The following is a 17,896-nucleotide window of genomic DNA, read 5'->3' as shown; positions in this document are numbered from 1 at the left end:
GAGAAGCATCTTTTTTTTTTTTAATTTTTAATTTTTTATAAACATATATTTTTATCCCCAGGGGTACAGGTCTGTGAATCACCAGGTTTACACACTTCACAGCACTCACCAAAGCACACACCCTCCCCAATGTCCATAATCCCACCTCCCTTCTCCCAACCCCCCTCCCCATAGAGAAGCATCTTTGTAAAGGGTCAAGTCATGCCCTGATGTTATCCATTACGAGATTTTCCCAGACCAGTTCTACTAGCTGAACTGTACTCAGAAAAGGGGCTAGCAAGGAATTAAAGACTGAAAAACTTAACCCCAGTCTAAAAGTAAATCCTATTTGTACCAGCTCCCACGTATTCTGAGCTAGAGTTGTAAGATGCTAAATGTAGTGTTAAATGAGAAAGCCCTGCAATAAGAACTCTTCATAGGGTAAGATTATAAATGATTTTTATTTCTTTTTTATAATTCTCAAAAATTTCCCACTTGCCTACAATGAAATGTGCTATAGAAACATCTAAAATAATAATATTTTCTGAAAGGATTAAATTCTAAGGAGAAAAGTTGACAGAAACTCATTTATAGCCATACACACACACACACACACACACACACACACATGGATAACATTCACGAGATTAGAATGCAAATAAATATCAACATTAGAGTCACTAGACAAACTTCCTTTTCAGGCTTGTTGTAGTGTATTTGTTAAGATGGTTTTTATCCAAAACAGGAAAGATGGCCAACTTAAGAAGGACCACCAGGAGGTGGAAAATTGCCTCAAGAGGAATAGTACTGAGAATGTACCTTGGGGGGAAAATGAAGTATAATCGAACAAATGAAGGGCTATTGACAGGGCTGGTTAGAATCATAGAACTTCTGGGTTGGAAAGGGCCTGGAAAATTGCATAGTTCAACTCTCTATCCAAAGCTTGAATCCCGTTTATTATATTTCCTGACACCAGACCTTCTGTTATCAGAATCACCCGGAGGGATTTACAAACAAATAGAGATTTCCAGGACCCACTCCAGATGGATGGAATTAGAGTATTTGTGTGTGTGTGTGTGTACGCACGCATGTGTGTGTGCATGCCTGTGCACACACAGAGGAGAGGCTCCGAGAGGGAGGAAGCGGGCACATCTAAGCTTTTATAATGCTCCCTTGCTATGAAAACCACAGTTCTGGTTCAGTATCTTCCCACGTAATCCATACCATCTCTACACAGCTCTGACTAGTAAAAGAGTTCCTTTAAAATGAGCAGAAATCTCTTCCCACATAGCTTTCCTTCCTCCGCTCTGCTTCTATCCTTGGGGCCATATTCAGTAAGATAGCTCTTTCTTCTCAGACCAGCCGCTCCGACAGCTCTGATGAATTAAATCAAAGCAACCCAAAATGCACGTTGTCTTGACTCTTATTTTTTTTTTTAAGTAAATGGAAATGGAGAAACAGAATCTAAACTAGTGCTGAGAGTCGCTGCTTTGAATATATACCCTTTGAGAAAACCCTACAAGCCAGAGTACAAATCCAGAATGTCCTCTCAAAGCAATGTGAGGCAACTATTGGGGAGCCCAGAGGTTTTTAAATTTTTTATAGTTTTTTTAATTAAAAGATTTTATTTATTTGTCAGAGAGAGAGAGAGAGAGAGACAGAGACAGAGAACATATAAGCAGGGGCAATGGTAGGTAGAGGGAGAAGCAGGCTCCCTGCTGAGGAGGGAGTCAGACAGGACTCCATCCCAGGACTCTGGGATCATGACCTAAGTCGAAGGCAGGTGCTTAATGGATTGAGCCACCCAGCTGTCTGAAGCCCAGAAATTAAAGAGACCCCAAGAACAGTGTGATGGTGGGCCATCCACCCAGGGGTACAGAGGACAGGGAGGTTCTCTCGAGTTTTGGTGGCTTCTTTGTGACTCCTCCCCACTAACCGTGAGGGAGCCGCTGTGTGACAGTCAGCCTGCTGCCCTCTCCCTGCATTCCTTTCTGGGCTGTGTGGCCGCAGGCAGAAAAGCATGGGGAGACCAGTCTTCTCTGGGGTGCCAACACCCCACAGAGTGATTACTGGGGTAAGCGACACCTTCCTACTTCGGTTTGTGCTGGCTCAGTTGCTGGGTCACGGCATGAGAGCATCAGCTTCACTGAGGACTCTTCACAGAGGTATTTGGGGTATTTGGACAGAAGAAGAAAAGCCCTTGGAGAAACCTGTAGCTTGAGAAAAGTTGGTGACTGCCTTGAATAAACGTTCTTCCTGACTTTAATTTCATAACCGTATCTTTTTCCTGGTGGTACAGACAACAGTGTTTCATGGACAGTATCTTGGTGCCAAAAAGAGGCTCAGGGGAAAGAAAGTTCCTCCCGGGTCATGATGACTAGAAGCTGCTGGGACACACGAGGGAGTTGGCTGTTCCAAAGTACATTCCCACCTAGCTGAAGAAATGTTTAGAAGAGAAAGAGCACAGTACTCTTGACTCAGAAAACACATATAGAACTAAGTATCTGACTGAGTGAAGGGGGGAGTCGTGGGGTGGGGGTGGGGGGACAGGAGTCACTAAAATAGTAAAAACCAGTTATAAACCCAGTCTCAGACCTCACCACAGGTTCGAGAGCTTATATCCCAAGCATCTCAGTTTGGAATGAAGGTTTTTAGTTTGTCTCCCATCAGTGTTTCAACATAATGCATGGTAGGACCTTTGCTTAGGAAATTGTACTTTACTGGGCTTTCACCTGACCTTTCTGTAAAGTTATCTGGTGAATGTGAACCTGTGGAATACAGCTGAGTGTGTAAGTCAGTGTACTGACAAGATAATCTCAAACATGTGGATGCTGGTAAACGGTTTAGGAAGGTGGTGTAAGCAGATCCCCTTTCTTTCTTTCTGCCTTACCACAGCCACCAGTTTTGGTAAAACCTTAATATTGGAAGAGTGAGAATATTTAATTCATGTCACCTGTCATCACTGACAATTTCCCCGCAGACTATCCCACTCAAATGGTTATTTTGTGAACAGTTTGCCATATCTTTATCTTCCCTCATTTCCACTCCCCAGATTGCTTAAAAGCAAACATTCTAAAATAGAAAAGGCATTTTTACCTCCGTTTGCTGGGGATGACCCCCATCTCTTCACTGTCCCCCTCCAGCGTGACTCTCCTGGCTTGCCACCACTCGTCATCAGAGGCGTTGATAACGTGGAGAATATCTCCATATTTAAAACTAAGTCCTTGACTTGGCAGCCCACTGTCCTTGCTCTTGTCATAGTCAAACATGGCTCTGTAGAAATGGCAAGAGAGAACGTCGTTAGGAACCTCTGCAGCACAGATTTCGAATTCTCCATTTTGATTACCCCCTCATGCCCTGAGAATGCTTCATCCATTTGGTACCAGCACCAAGGACTGACTCTCAGGATTTCAGTCTACATCCCCCCTACTGTGGCCACAAATCAACGTTAGTTCCTGCTTCTCCTTGGAGGCTGTAGGGGCATCCTCTAAGCTCCTAAAACTGGGGTATTGTTTCTTTTCTTGGAGACCATCCTATGTGGCAAAGTGATAATGGGAGATGTGGCAAAGGGAGTTTAGTACCTGAGATTTTTTCCCCTCCCACTACAAATGTTAAAAGTCACTACAAAGAAGGAAATAATGAAGAGAAACATAAGCATCTTTCTGAAAGAAGCATTTAGTGTTATGAACAAACCCTCTCAGATGTATCAGTCCATAGAGGTCTTTTTTTGGGATGGGGAAAAATGGTAACAACTTAAATGTCATCCCATCGGGATGATCCTTCCACTCACTGGACTATTGGACCATTACTGAAGTCGAATGGTTGCAGTTCGATCGCTGTATTGTACACCTGAAACTAATATAATGCTGTATGTTCATTATACTGGAATTCAATTTTTTTTAAGAAAGATGCTATTAAAACCACAAGAACATAAAAAAATAAAATAAACTGAGTGGTGGCAGGGATTAATCCAATGACATAAATAAGTGCTCAAAATGCAATAATGAAAAAATATAATGATACCCATGTTTACATATGTGTCTACAGATAGTTCAAGATTATATGAATAAGACAAATCTTCTTGCTTGCACAGAATGCTAAGCCTACCTCAGCCTTGCACTCATCACTCTGAATTGTAATTCTTGCTTTATGTACCACCTTTCCTTCACTGAAGAGCACATGCTGCCTTCGCTAATAAGCCAAACAGACTGTAACAGGTATACATTGGTGGGGTGGGGGAATTGCAAAGAGAACTGGAAGGATGACCAAGATCTTAGTAGCTAGGTGTTGCCTTAAGTAGCTGACAGTTTGTATCAAATCTTACATTGTCTGCTTTCTCCTCTATATCCCCGCTGCAAACCACCACATATACAGCAAGTATGCGCACGCGTACACACACACACACACACACACACACACACACACACTCCACACATACAATTTCTCAAGAGAAGCAGATTTTGCCACCTCCCTGCTATTTCCCCTTTGATTCCACTCTGGTAATTTCGTTCGAGTGTAACTACTATGCAAGCAAAACAAGAGAGATCTGGGGAACAGGTTTTTTTCTAAGATCACTGAGGACCAAATATGGTTCTTTTCCTTTCTTCATTTTTCCCCCTCATTAAAAAAATGTCACATCTGCTGCCATGGCAACCAAAAAGAGCTGAAGACAGCAGGTTGAGCTCAGATATTGTAGGAAAATTTGAATTACTTGCAACACAGCTCCTTCTTCCACTAACTCTGTCCCTAAATCATGGCATTGGGGGAGAGTTTCTCGGTCGAAGCTCCCAGAATGATTCACTTCCACCTTGACCACCTGCATCTTCCCCACCAAAGACTTTGGCTAAAGCTCCCCCCAAGCATAAAGGGGCCAACAGAGGGCAGAGGCCCACTTCGGACGTCGTCAATTCTCTGGCTGGGCGATATGACATAAATGAATTAGCACGCTGGAGCCACAGGTTTTTGTAATGTAAAATGAGTCCAATAACTACATTCACACGGAGCTGCTGTGCACATTAATAAGACATACAAGGCTCCCAGCTCACAGGAGGTGCAGTGCAGCAGCTGGAGTGTAGGGGTTAAGAATGCAGGCTCTGAGGTCACACTGTTAAGAGTCCTTTCCTGGTTCTACTACTTCTTGCCAGTCATACAGCTCTTTATCCACACAGGCTACTTCACCTTTCTTAGGCCTCAGATTCCTCCTACACACCAGCAATGGTAACAGTACCCCCACCATGAAATTGCTGTATGGATGACATGTGACCTAAGGTAATACCTGTAAAATAAAGCATGCATGACAATGCCCGGCACACAGGGATAATCATCAACTACGAACGGTCATCATCATCTTGCCTTTCTCCTGTGAGTGGATATTCACACAAATCCTTTCTATAGAGTCTACTCTGTGCAAAAGAGAGCTAACAGAGCAAGCTTGAGACTGCTCTCCCTAAAAAGACATGCCCACAAGGATGGCTTCTGGCTGACATCTGGGAAATTAGATTTCTGGGAAGGTTCTCACTATTTCCTATTAGGAATGGCTCACCACGCCTAAACTGTTTGTATAAACAAGATTTAAATGGAACATCTGCTTTTCCTCTGTGAGTCCGGAATCGTGGTATGGGCCAGGCAGACGCGACTACGTGATCAGCCCACAATAAAAACCCTGGACTCTGAGTCTTTAATGAGCTTCCCCAGTAGCCATTTTACACCTGGTGTCACAATTTGCTGCTGGAGAGATTAGGCATGTGCCTTGTGACTCCACTGGGAGAAGGCTCTTGGAAGCTTGTGACCAGTTTCCTCTGGATTTTGTCCCTCAATCCTTTCCTTTGCTGATTTTGCTTTGTATCCTCTCGTTGTAATAATTCATAGTCCCCAGGATGATGAGGCTGAATCCCGTGAGCCCTCCTAGTGAATCACTGACCCTGGGGATTGTCTTGAGGGTCAAAAGATTGCAAATCATTTTCAAATATACTACCTCACTTGTACCTCAATCCATTCCAACAAAGAAGGTATGAAGGATATCGTATTATTCCCTTTATACAGACGAGGGACAGACTAACCTCAGCATGTAAGGGTCAGCAGCCTCAGGCTGGAGTTTTGGTCTTCTGCTCTGGAGTCCTTGTGCAATGCTCTTCACTTTGTCCCCCACCCCCACGCCTGAGTCTGAAAGGTGGTGACAAGGTGGTAAGGACGATGACCATGAGGGCTACCACTACTTATGCTCGGATTAGGTAGCTTGGCACTTTGTACTGTTGTCTTATTTGACATCATAAGAACCTGAAGGTAAACATTAGTATCCTCATTTTACAGGTGAGGGAAAGAGGCTCAGGACATTAAAGCACCTGCTCCAGGTCATATGTATGCAAGTGGTGGAGACCGCAGTGAGAATATACTCCAAAATCCACATCCTTGGACATTTCATCGTAAGGCTCAGTTTCCCAGCCTGCTTGTCCTCAGGCCATGCTCACAATTCAGCAGTACCAGGAACTGTCCACCTCCCTTCAAGGCTGACCACTCTCCCCCATCTCCTGCCCCCAAGTCCCCGAAGCTCCTTACTGCTCAGTTCTCGTCTCAGTATTTCTTTTATCTTAAGAGTCTTTGAATCTCTGATTTAGCTCCAGGCTCCTTCTGGATGTAAAGTGTGGGGAGTGAGGGAGAAAAGCCATCAGGAAAGCTGGCAGGTGGTTGCCAAGAAGGCAGGGTTTAGGGTCGGACTGCCTGGGCTTGCAACTTTTTAACCGTGTGATCTCAAGCAAGTTACTTAGCTTTTCTGGCCTTGAGGTTTTCTGAATTGTGAAACTGTCCTATAATAACACCAAATACTTCAAAGAGTTGTGGTGAGGATTAAATGAAATAATCTATGGAAGTACTGTGACACCATCTTGACACAGGCTGGGCTCGACAAATGGTGGCTACTATTACTACTGTAATTGTTTTCCTGAAAATGGGCTGGTCTTGAATAGGGGATCTGGGTCCCCACTGTGCCACTTAGTAGCCGTCTTGTGGACTGTGTATAAAGACAGCTACAATCCCTCTCTATCCTCTGAGTCCAGTACAGCACTGGGCACAAAGTAGATGTTCACCATGGTTCTGTGGACATGTTTCAGACAAACTCTGAACGCCTGCTTCTCTCAAGCCCGTGTCCCCATGTGTAAGGGAGGAGAGGAGAGACTTTCCGGTGATCCCCACCAGGCCAGACATTCAATCTACTGTGTTCCATTTCATCCCCAAGAATCCCTGAGGGAAGGTTCCCCCTCCTGCCTTCAGCATAGGTGTCCCCAAAGAAGGGGCTCAATAACACACGTCTACCCATTTCTATTTATCTTGGACAATCTGCCCCTCTAGGATTACACTGATTTCAGACTTGTCGGGTCCCTGAAAACAAGCAGCTGATATATTTCGGCAGCTTCTGGCTCCTTTGGATATTAATGGGTCTTCATGTCTGGGAGAAATGCTACAGTGCCCCATCACCTAATTTAAAAAACGATAAGCTGTTTTTAATTTGCTTTATGTGCTAATTCATCACAGCAACTTTTATAAAATGCCATTAAGACTCACACTTTCCACCCAGGGTGCTTTTAACAAGTCCATTAGACAAATAGAATTAGAGAGGAATAATGCAACATCTCTCCCATCCCTCCTGGCCCTCCTGCATTTCACCACGTGCTGGCCCTTTGCCAACTGGGGAAGTCCAGGAAGGGGAGCAAAGCAACTGCTCACCCTCATGGCTATGCAAATATATGGGGAGATACCTGAGCAGCTGATGGAAATTGTACTGAAGTGCCCCACAATGTGCTAAAGACTTTAGAGCTATCATCTCATTCAATGTACTAGTCAGGCAAGGCAGCATGTGGGTTCTATGCCAAGCTTTGGAGAGAGAAGAGACCTGGGTTTACATCACAGTTCTGCCACTCCTAGTTGTGAATTTGGGGCACGTCACCTAACCTTCTCGACGATCTCTTCACCACAGATGACTCTTCCCTCAGCTATGAAATGCAGAGAATGATGGCATTAACTCAAAAGATTGTTACGAAGAACCCACCATAGGGTAAAGCCTGCAAAAGGCCCAACGCCCGCAGAGAAGGAGTTCCATTTTGTTATGATTTGTGACAACAATCTTGCCATGCCAGTTTTTTTTTTTTTTAATCTCATAAAGGAAATGAGACCCAAAGAGATGAAATGAAAAAAAGCTATTAAGTAGCAGAACCAGGATTCAAATATAGATAGATGTGCCGGAATCAAAAGCCCATGCTCTTGGCTGTAGAATTCAGCTTGCAGTTCCCTACAAGGAATGTTGTGCTTAGACTGTATCTCCAGAGATTTCATGATTTGGTGGTGATCGCATTTATAATGACACCATGGACTAGACGTCAGGAGAGAGATAGGAGCAGTTTATGGATGGCACACAGTTCTCATAACTGCCCCACAATGCATGGATTAGCCTTATGTCACAGAGGAGGAAATACAGACTTCCGTCACTGAAGCAACACGTCTGGGGGCAAACCAGCTAGTACGTGACAGGGCAGGACCGAGTGCAAGAACCATCTGCCTCCAAGACCTGTGGACTTGCTTCACCAACCCATGTGTTGTTTCTGCAAGCAACCCTCTCCAACCAAAACCAACCTCATTTTCTACAGAGCTTAGGCTGCAGTAATATTTAATAATCATGGACCACAAGAGCACATGTGTTTTCTGTATTGGGCAGAGGATCAAGTTCTGGCTGAACCACTTTGAGGTTGTTACAGCAGAGAATCACGGGAGTGAAGAGAATCCCCAGGACCATACCACTAAGAACTGGAAAAATTTCTTGATGTGTCTCATGGTTACTGAAGATACGGTAGGGAAAATAATTCCCTAACTGCTTCTCCGCAAGGATGTCTACACCTTAATCCCCAGAACCTGAGAATATGTTATCTTCTATGGCAAAAGTGGTAAGGAGAGAGTATCCTTGACTATCTGGGTGGGCCCAATCCAATCATATGAGTCCTTAAAAGTAGAAGAGAAGGCAGAAGAATAGGTCAGAGAGATGTACCATGAGAGGTACATGGTGGCCATTGCTGGATTTGAAGACAGAGGAAGGTAATTTGTCGAAGCAGCAACAGCAAGCTAGTAACAGAGGACAAGAAAGAGGAAGGCAAAGGTCACCAGTTGGACGACTCTGCCAAAGATTCTTTGGAATAAAAACAACTACTCAGCAGTAATAGTAACAGCCCACGGAGTGCCTATTGTCGGCCAGCCACGTGCAAAGTACCTTTGTGTTACATAATGTCATCTTACTGAGTCCTCGTAAATAAGTGTGACATGTAAGTATGATTATTCCTACTTTGCAGATAAAAAATTCAGGGCTTTAATCTCTTACTTCTACTTTAACCAATTCTCACAGAAACCCTATGAGATAAATATTATTTGTTCCTATGTTCAGATAAGGAAACTGAGGCATGGAAGAAGCAGCTTTTTTCTTCTCAGAAGTTGTAAAGCACTCTGCTTGGACCTTTCTTGGGAAGCTTGCAATGTCTAGTCTTGAATGGGAATGTGTCTCACCTCCTATACTGGATTAAAGCCACTGAAGGTCAGGGGCTCCCAGGTCCAGCCTCTGCACAGTCCTTGCAGATGCTTTATAAATGAACAAACCAACCATCAGCTGCACACCTTCTGTGCAGTGAACTTGTTTGGGCTGGAGAAGCCTTTGTTTCCATGACAATGCTAAGACCCACAAAGAGTGCTTGGACTCAATTTCTTTCCCTCCAGAAGTTGAGGCTTCTGCTTGATTAGAGGTTCTCACCTCTCTATGCAGCAGGAGAAAGAAGAGCTGTGGAAGATAATGTCTGTTCTCTACTCCATGCCACTGTTCCATTGCTAAGGTATGCAGCTGAGGATAGTGCAAGAAGCGTAGATATTGGAGTGAAGAGACACATTCAAGTGAGTCCACCTCTTTCTACCTGAGCATCACTGGGATTGGTCCACAACCAATCTGAGCCTTGGTTTATCAATGAATGGGCTTAATCATCCCTAGGTCTCAGCACATTTGGAGAGATTTAATGAGATGACATAGGAAAAGCCTTTAGCATACCAACTTCCAACCAATAGTTCCTTTACTTCACCTCTTGCCTACACTAGGAATGAGTGAGTTATTTCTGTAAGTGTTGGCAGGAGGTCCTAATACAGTGTTCTTAAAATACAACATAAAAATACCCATGCAGTTAATGTTCTCAAAACATTTTCCTGCCAGGGGGATGTGGGAAAGGGATCAGCACTGGGAGCAGACAGATCTGAAATTTAGGTGCTCTTATTTTAAAAACCAGCCATTTCTAATAGTTTTTCCTTCTTCAAAGCATGCATTTGCACCCTCATGAATCAAACAAACAAACAAACAAACAAACATCTCTAAAGAACAGAGATGGCACCCTGGAAGTAGGGAGAAGCTGGGGCAGAGTGAGGAGAGGGGGCTCTGGTTCTGGCTTCAACGTAATCTCACCATGTGATCTTGAGTAGTATCTTGAGTAAGTTACTTAACCTCTTTGGGCTTCAGCTCCTATGTAATCAATAGGCACAAAGCACTTTTCTCAGGCATGTTTCAGCTGTCATGTTCTATGCCTTTGTCTTGCAAGACACTGTGGGGAAATCAGGTCAACTTTCTACACGGCTGATAGGATGTGTGTCTCTCCTAGGATTGTGTCTGCCTTGTGAAAGTTGCTCTGCTCTGTGCCATTTCCTCCATCAATCCTGGACCTTCTTTTCTCTTCCCTCCACCCTCACTGGGAGTTCAAGTTCCCTCTCCTTGGCTCTTAAATCACATTGTACTATGATTTCTAGCCCTTGAAAATTCTAGTTTGTATATGCATGGGGGACAGGGGAGGTTCATATTCCTGCTGTCCCGAGGGCCTACCACATAGCAGATGTCCAAAAAAAAGTTATTTTCTGTTATTACATTTGTTGCTTCTACTTCTCGTTGGCCAATCTCTGGAATTCAGTTGGGTACATTCTTTCTTTCTTTTCTTTTCTTTTTTTGGGGGTACATTCTTTCTTGTGAAGGCACGGACAACTGGACACAACAGGAAAGCCTGAGCAGCATCCAGCACTGGTTTCCCTGCCCTTCTTAGGAGATGATGAAGATCTACGCAATGCTGCTGTCTCTCAAGTCTGAACGCATTCATCTCAGAGTAGAAGGAAACACACAGCTCTGTACTGATTACTTTTCTTGCCTCCTCGAGAAATCCTACATATGCCTGTGGATTGCTCATCATACCTAGGCTGAAGGAGGTCTGGTGTGGCCACTCAATTCCCCATCTATTTCAATAATGAATTGTCCTTAGTGTAAAGGGGTGGTTGAATCCACCCACCTGAACTGGTGTTAGTGGATGAGAACACATTAGCCTCCGTTGATCCTTGCTAAGAGGGCTCTGACCAAGATGCTGTCTCTCAGTAATTACTGAGCACATAATAGGCCTTACAAGGTGCCAGGCACTGCTCTAGGTATTTCTTATCTGTGATTTAAGATATTCTACTTCCTTGGGCGCCTGGGTGGCTCAGTGGGTTAAGCCTCTGCCTTCGGCTTAGGTCATGATCTCAGGGTCCTGGGATCGAGTCCTGCATCGGGCTCTCTGCTCAGCAGGGAGCCTGCTTCTTCCTCTCTCTCTCTCTCTCTGCCTGCCTCTCTGCCTACTTGTGATCTCTCTCTGTCAAATAAATAAATAAAATCTTAAAAAAAAAAAAAAGATATTCTACTTCCTTAAGGTACAGGCATTGTTTCCAGTTGATAGAAGGGTAAATGCACCACGCACCATGGACTCTGGTACCACATGGGTTATGCCATCTTGTCATTAATAACCTCGTAAGGCAGGTCTGTGCTCTGTAAAGATACACTTCTCTTCATGCCACAGCTTCCTGCTATGTCCGGAGGGTACTGGGAAGCTGTCAACTTCTACTGCACCCAAAGAATCAGGCAGTCACTGTCATGACTAAAGATGGACCTAACTGGGCACCAACTGGAGGTCCTCCCAGCCTGGGCCTCTCCACAGCTGGGGTATTTTGATGATAATCAGGAAAGAAGCATGACTTCCAGGGGCAACAATTCTTTCTCTCAGTCTCTCCTGAGTCACCAGCGCTTCCCCGTCCCCTGGGGACACAGTGTTAGCAGACTTCCGGTGTCCAGAGGCCTGTGTGCTGATCATTTCAGACAAGGCATCCTCAGAGTCTCCAGGGATGGGGCCCACTGCAGCCTGCTTTCTCTCTCAGGCTGTCCCAGCAATCTGTCTGAGTGGTTTACGCGGCAGTGCCTACTGACAGGACCGCATCTGAGGGAAGCAGAGGCAGATCTGAACTTGCCCAAAGGCAAGGCTCGACAGACCATGGCAAATGGTACTCGGATTTCAGGGCTGGGTGAGGCTGTAAAAATTAAAAAATTAATCATCTTAAAATCATTGTCTTTCCCCACAAATGCCATCAGCTGACCACTTGGAGATTGAAATATAGGAAGGGGAACATGGCCAGGATGAAGAGCCCAGGCTTTAGGACAGTTCTAAAAGCTTTTATGTGCTGGCGTCGCTTATCAGGCAATCAAAATACATTAATCAAGATATTTCCGAAAGGCTGACATAGCTCTGACTACAGCCTTTTATTTCTGATCCAAGCTGAAAATGTATATCAAGCTTTGGTATTCATGTCTTAGGGTTTTACTGCCACAAATTAAAAAGCTTGCTTGAGAGAAAAAAAAAAAGTATCTTTTTAAAAAAAAAAAAAGATCAAGAGAAGTTAAGAAGGAGGGAGGGAGAGGGAGAGAAGAGCCCAAGCTGGCTCCATGCCCAGTGTAGAGTCTGATGTGGGGTTTGATCTCATGACCCTGAGATCAGGACCTGAGCCAAAATCAAGAGTCAGACACTTAACCAATTGAGTCCTCTGATGCTCCAGGAAATATCTTGATACAGAATTTCATTATTGCTGATACACAATTATCATTTAAACATTTAACTTTTTCTATAGAAGATCCATGTAAAGACCATGAGAAATGGACATCGGATAGTCCTGGGTTCAAGTAGCAGCTCTGCTATTTAAGAAGCTATGTGCTTTTCATCTCTGTCCCCAGGTCTCCAAAGATGCGAAATGAGAGGCAAGATCTCTATCCAATAGAGTCTTTATGGGAATTACACATACAAGACATTTCAGAACCCAATAGGTGTTCAATATTTGTTAACTGAGTATAAAATCTAAAATTTTTCCCCTATATATTTTATCCCTTCTTTTCTAGAGTTGCTCATCAGAGCACAAGCAAAGCAAGGCAAGTTTCTGCCTTCTAATAACACTCTAAGTATCTACTGACTGACAAGTGGGATCAGTTGGTATGTTGCCTGGCTTAGAAGAGATGTTGGAGAAAGTTCATTTCTCTCATGAGCATATGGAAAAGGGGAGAAAGACATCCAAGAACATTGACATGACTACCCCAAATCCTTAGTGGTAGTTAGTTCGTCAGGGTTGGTGATGAAATTCACATATCACAAAACCAGACAGCTGGACTATCACTTCAGCTCCCCTGGATACTGGGCTCATTTTTTTGTCTTTGAGTTTTCGGAAAACTGGATGGGAACAACAGGCCTGGATTGAGGCAATGGAACATCTGGAATTAGGGAAAACTTCACCTCGAAATCTCACCTATGTCCATAGATGCTCTCCTTATCACTTTTTGATTGAGGACAGATAGAAGACGCTTCCTTCTCCACCCAGGTAAAAACATTGAGTTCGGGATGTATTTTAACTTTCACACAAGGATATGAAATAATAGTCATTTAATGCAATATTGTTTACAGAGGGGCTACTATGTGCCACTCACTGTGTTATTTGCGGAGGACTCAGCAGTGAACAAGAGGCTTGTTTCCTGTTCTCATGGAGCTTTATGTTGGGTTGAGAATAGAGCTAAGGGTATATTCATTCAGCAACTCACACATTCATTTATCCCTTCAGCAAATACTTATCCAGCGTGTACCAATGATGATTCTAGGAGCTTGGGGTCTATCGATGAAAGCAGACAGACAAAAATTCCTGCCTTCATGGGACTTATATTCTAGTGAGAGAACATGACAATACGTGCAGTATAATGTGAGCTGATCCTTGCTACAGGACAGTGAAAAATAGAGCAGAGTAAGGGGAATCAGGATTTTTAGACAGTAGAGCTTGGTAGTAGTGAAGGTTCAGGGACTATGGTCAAGTAGGACTCAGTGAGAGAAAGGTGGGGCAAGGCTTGAAGGAGGCGAGTGAGTTATCACAAAGACATCTGAGGACAGTGTTCTAAGAAGAGGGAGCAGCCAGTGCCAAAGCCCCAAATATAGTTAAAACTGAGTTCAGTCTATGCTGTCATAGGAATTAGTGTGGTGGTGGTGGGGTTACAGGATCACAGAACAGGAACCCCATCAGGCACTCGAAAGGAGATGATGAATGGACAGTTCTCTCAGATCTACCATTCCCTCAGATCCACCAGCTGAGAAGTAAGAGTGGGAGCTCACCTGCTGACCTTACCCAACTGAGCAGGTGTGTCCTTCATGCGTTCTCTTAGAGGGGCACTGCATCTCTAACAGTAGTCATTTCACAGCTTGAGGACTCAGCTCCATCCCTCAGCTTCTCCTGCATCCTGCCTCTCCTTGGAAGCAGGCACATGAGCTGGGCCATGGAACACCTTTCTTCTCTCAAACACTCTACCTCAGCTCACACCTTACAGAGGAATTTTTCAGCCAAGAATTTTTCTTAACATTATTTCAGAAGTCAAAGCACTGACTAGATAGAAATAAGCATTCTGTAAACTTTCAATCTATTCTATGAAACTCAGAACCTTCTCTGGAAACCCTCCTGAGCCTATCCAGAGAGGCCTCTCTACTCCCTTCTCCCAGCCAGGTTGCTACCTTGTCCACAGTCTTGTTCTTGCATCCAGCAGGCTACGTTTTAGTTGATTTGCCTGTGGGTCTATTTTCCTTCTAGACTGCTCAGTCCCCGAGGGTTAGGACAGAGTCTCACTCATCTGTGTGTCTCTTGAACAGAGCAGAGAGTGGGAGGCTACTGCAACACAAGGCCAGATTGAACTGAACTGAATTCAGAACCCATGCTGTGTGACCTTGGGAATATTATTTCAACTCTTTAGGTTTCTTTCAGTTACCTCATCTGTAAAATGAGATTAAAAATACTATATTTAATCAGTTTTAAGATGCACCCCCCCTTTTTTTTTTCCATTCCCATGTCTACAGTTAGGATGTATCTTTTTTTTTTTTTAAAGCATTTTTATTTTTTTAAAGATTTTATTTATTTATTTGACAGACAGAGATCACAAGTAGGCAGAGAGGCAGGCAGAGAGAGAGGAAGGGAAGCAGGCTCCCTGCTGAGCAGAGAGCCTGATGCAGGGCTCAATCCCAGGACCCTGGGATCATGACTTGAGCCTAAGGCAGAGGCTTTAACACATTGAGCCACCCAGGTGCCCCTTTAAAGCATTAAAAAAAAAAAAAAAAGATTTTGTTTATTTATTTTAGAGAGAGAGAGCAAGCAGGGGAGGGGCAGAGGGAGAGAGAATCTGAAGCAGACTGTGTCCAGTGTGGAATCTGATGCAGGGCTCGATCCCATGACGGGGTGATCATGACCTCAGCAGAAACCAATAGTCAGATGGTTAACTGACTGAGCCATCTAGGTGCCTCTACCTTCAGGATGTATCTTACCATCAGTGCCGTCTCACAATTTAATTGACACATTTCTCCTTTCTTGGTGACACATGGAGTGCATCTTACAATCAATGACAACCTAGATTCACTGAAAAGGGTAGAAACCATCTCACAGGCTGTTGTGAAGATTCAGGAATTATGGATCAAAAAGCCCTCAATCAGGGGCACCTGCGTGGTAAGTGGATTGAGCACCCAACTCTTCGTTTCCGGTCAGTTCCTAGTCTCAGGGTCCTGAGATTGAGCCCCGTGTCGGGCTCTGTGCTCAGCACGGAGTCTGCTTGAGACTCTCCCTCTCCCACTGCATGCTCTCTTTCTCTCTCAAATCAGTAAATAAATCTTAAAAAAAGAAAAAGCCCTCAGATCATAAACTGCTCTTGTTAGACACCGTGGGTCACCCCGCCTTCCACTCTTCTTTCTGTACACATTTTTTTTTTTTTGAAAGCATATCCCTGTTGCATTCTCTACTTGGCGACTGTTTAGAAAGTACTGAGGGGCCCAAAGCTGGGCTGTAACCTGACTTGACTGGAAAGAGTTCTGTTCCGCAGTTGTGCTTAGTTGAATGAAGTATCTGTATGAAATGTCCCAGATTTTGCTAACAGCTTAGGAACTTAGGGAAAGAAAATAGAACTAATGATATCCAGAATATTAGTATTTATACTTTTAGTGTTTATGGTTTCTGTGAAATTAATGGCATTTTATTCCAAGAGTATAATTGTTTAAGTTTCATGCTGATGTTTTCAAGCTGGAGCATTTTCCACAGACCTAGTGTAAGTCATCCACTCTTTCATTCAATTCATAATCTACTGAACACTTACTACGTGCCAGACAACAGGCAATGGAGTGTTGGTCAGACCTGAGAGACTTCCCAGATCTGCCCTTTACTTGGTCTGTGGCTGTAAGCAAGGTTTAAACTCTGTTTCTATTGTGTAAAGGAAAGACTAATTCCCGCCTGCCTCAAACTGAATGTCTGTGTCCCTGCAAATTTCCTATGTTGAAACTGTTTTAATTATGGGGCCTCTGGGAAGTAATTGGGACTGGATGTGGTCATGAGGGTGGATGAGAGCCGTCAAGAATCACAAGAGAGCTTGCGTTTTCTCTAATGGGAGGAGACAGTGAGAAGCTGGCAGTCTGCAACCTGGAAGAGGACCCGCCCTAGGACCCCACCTGAATCTCAGGCATCTAGCCTCCAGAACCGTGAGAAATAATTTCTGATGTTTATCAGGCACCCAGTCCATGGCTGTAGCAGCTTGAACTATGATCTGCCAGACAGACATTGTTGGGATCAAATGAGGGAGCATTTGAAACTCTCGCAGCACGATGCCAGGTGCAAAGATCTGTGGAAAGCTACAACAATCCTATGTCCTGGCACAGAAAACTCCGTTACAACTCAACTCTTACAGGGTTCGGGAATGATGTAATTCCAATTTGCATTTATATTAACATCAATCTATCTGTTTAACATTTATCTGGCTCTTACTAAGAGGCGGACCTGGTGCTAGTGGTTCTCTTGGCAGTAAATGCGAGGGAGCTTGGCGTCAAGACGTTTCACATGGGCTGGAGTGACTGGGCAATGGGCCTTGCTCGCCCTACTGCTGCTGTCATTCCATTTGGTAAACTAATCAGATAGTCCCCCAGGACTGCTCTAAGACAGCCAGTGCACATGACTTTAAAGTGCCTGAAACCATGTGCTCTTCTTTTAGTCACAGTTAACCAACACCTACTGCATGCCAAGGTATTATGCTAGGTGTTCGGATTATAGCACTGAAATAAGGAAACCAAGGGTACTTTCGGAATTTAGAGGAAAGACAAATATAGAAGAAATCGTTATCAGTATGACACATCTTAAAAAGCAGATGGGAAGATAATCCATGAGAGTATACAGTGGAGAGAAATGGAACATGGGTTGGGGAGGCTTCCAGAAGGAGGCGCTGTCTAATCCAAGACTGGCAAAATGAGCAGATCACAGTCAGAGGGAAAACCCAGGTAGGGGCTCTGAAGGTGAATCAGCAGGTGGTGAATCTGAAGCAGGTGGTGACTCTGAAGGAAGACCAAAGTCTTAGCTGGCCCAAGATGAGAGGCCAGTCCTGGAGGGTCCTGCAGGCTTATGAAGCACACCTTCTCTTCCTCACAGCAATGAGGGGCCACTTGAGGATTTTAAACAGGGTAGTGAGATGATCAGATCTGCATTGAAAACATCTTTCTGGATATATAGTGGAAAGTGGACTGGG

General features: G+C 44.1%; 1 protein-coding gene across 14 annotated transcripts in view; it reads right to left on the bottom strand.

The window, feature by feature from the left end:
* DLG2 (discs large MAGUK scaffold protein 2) overlaps window positions 1-17,896 on the bottom strand; it is a 2,075,147-nt gene that overhangs the window by 66,718 nt on the left and 1,990,533 nt on the right. For all 14 annotated transcript variants that reach the window (XM_032356653.1, XM_032356654.1, XM_032356656.1 and 11 more), the window contains one exon: window positions 3,076-3,252. In XM_032356653.1, the coding sequence (XP_032212544.1) occupies window positions 3,076-3,252 (177 nt within the window). The remainder of the gene's footprint in view (window positions 1-3,075; window positions 3,253-17,896) is intronic.

The sequence above is a fragment of the Mustela erminea genome, chromosome 9 (assembly GCF_009829155.1).
Source record: "Mustela erminea isolate mMusErm1 chromosome 9, mMusErm1.Pri, whole genome shotgun sequence".
NCBI lineage: Eukaryota > Metazoa > Chordata > Mammalia > Carnivora > Mustelidae > Mustela > Mustela erminea.
This window is presented reverse-complemented; position numbering and strand designations above follow the sequence as displayed.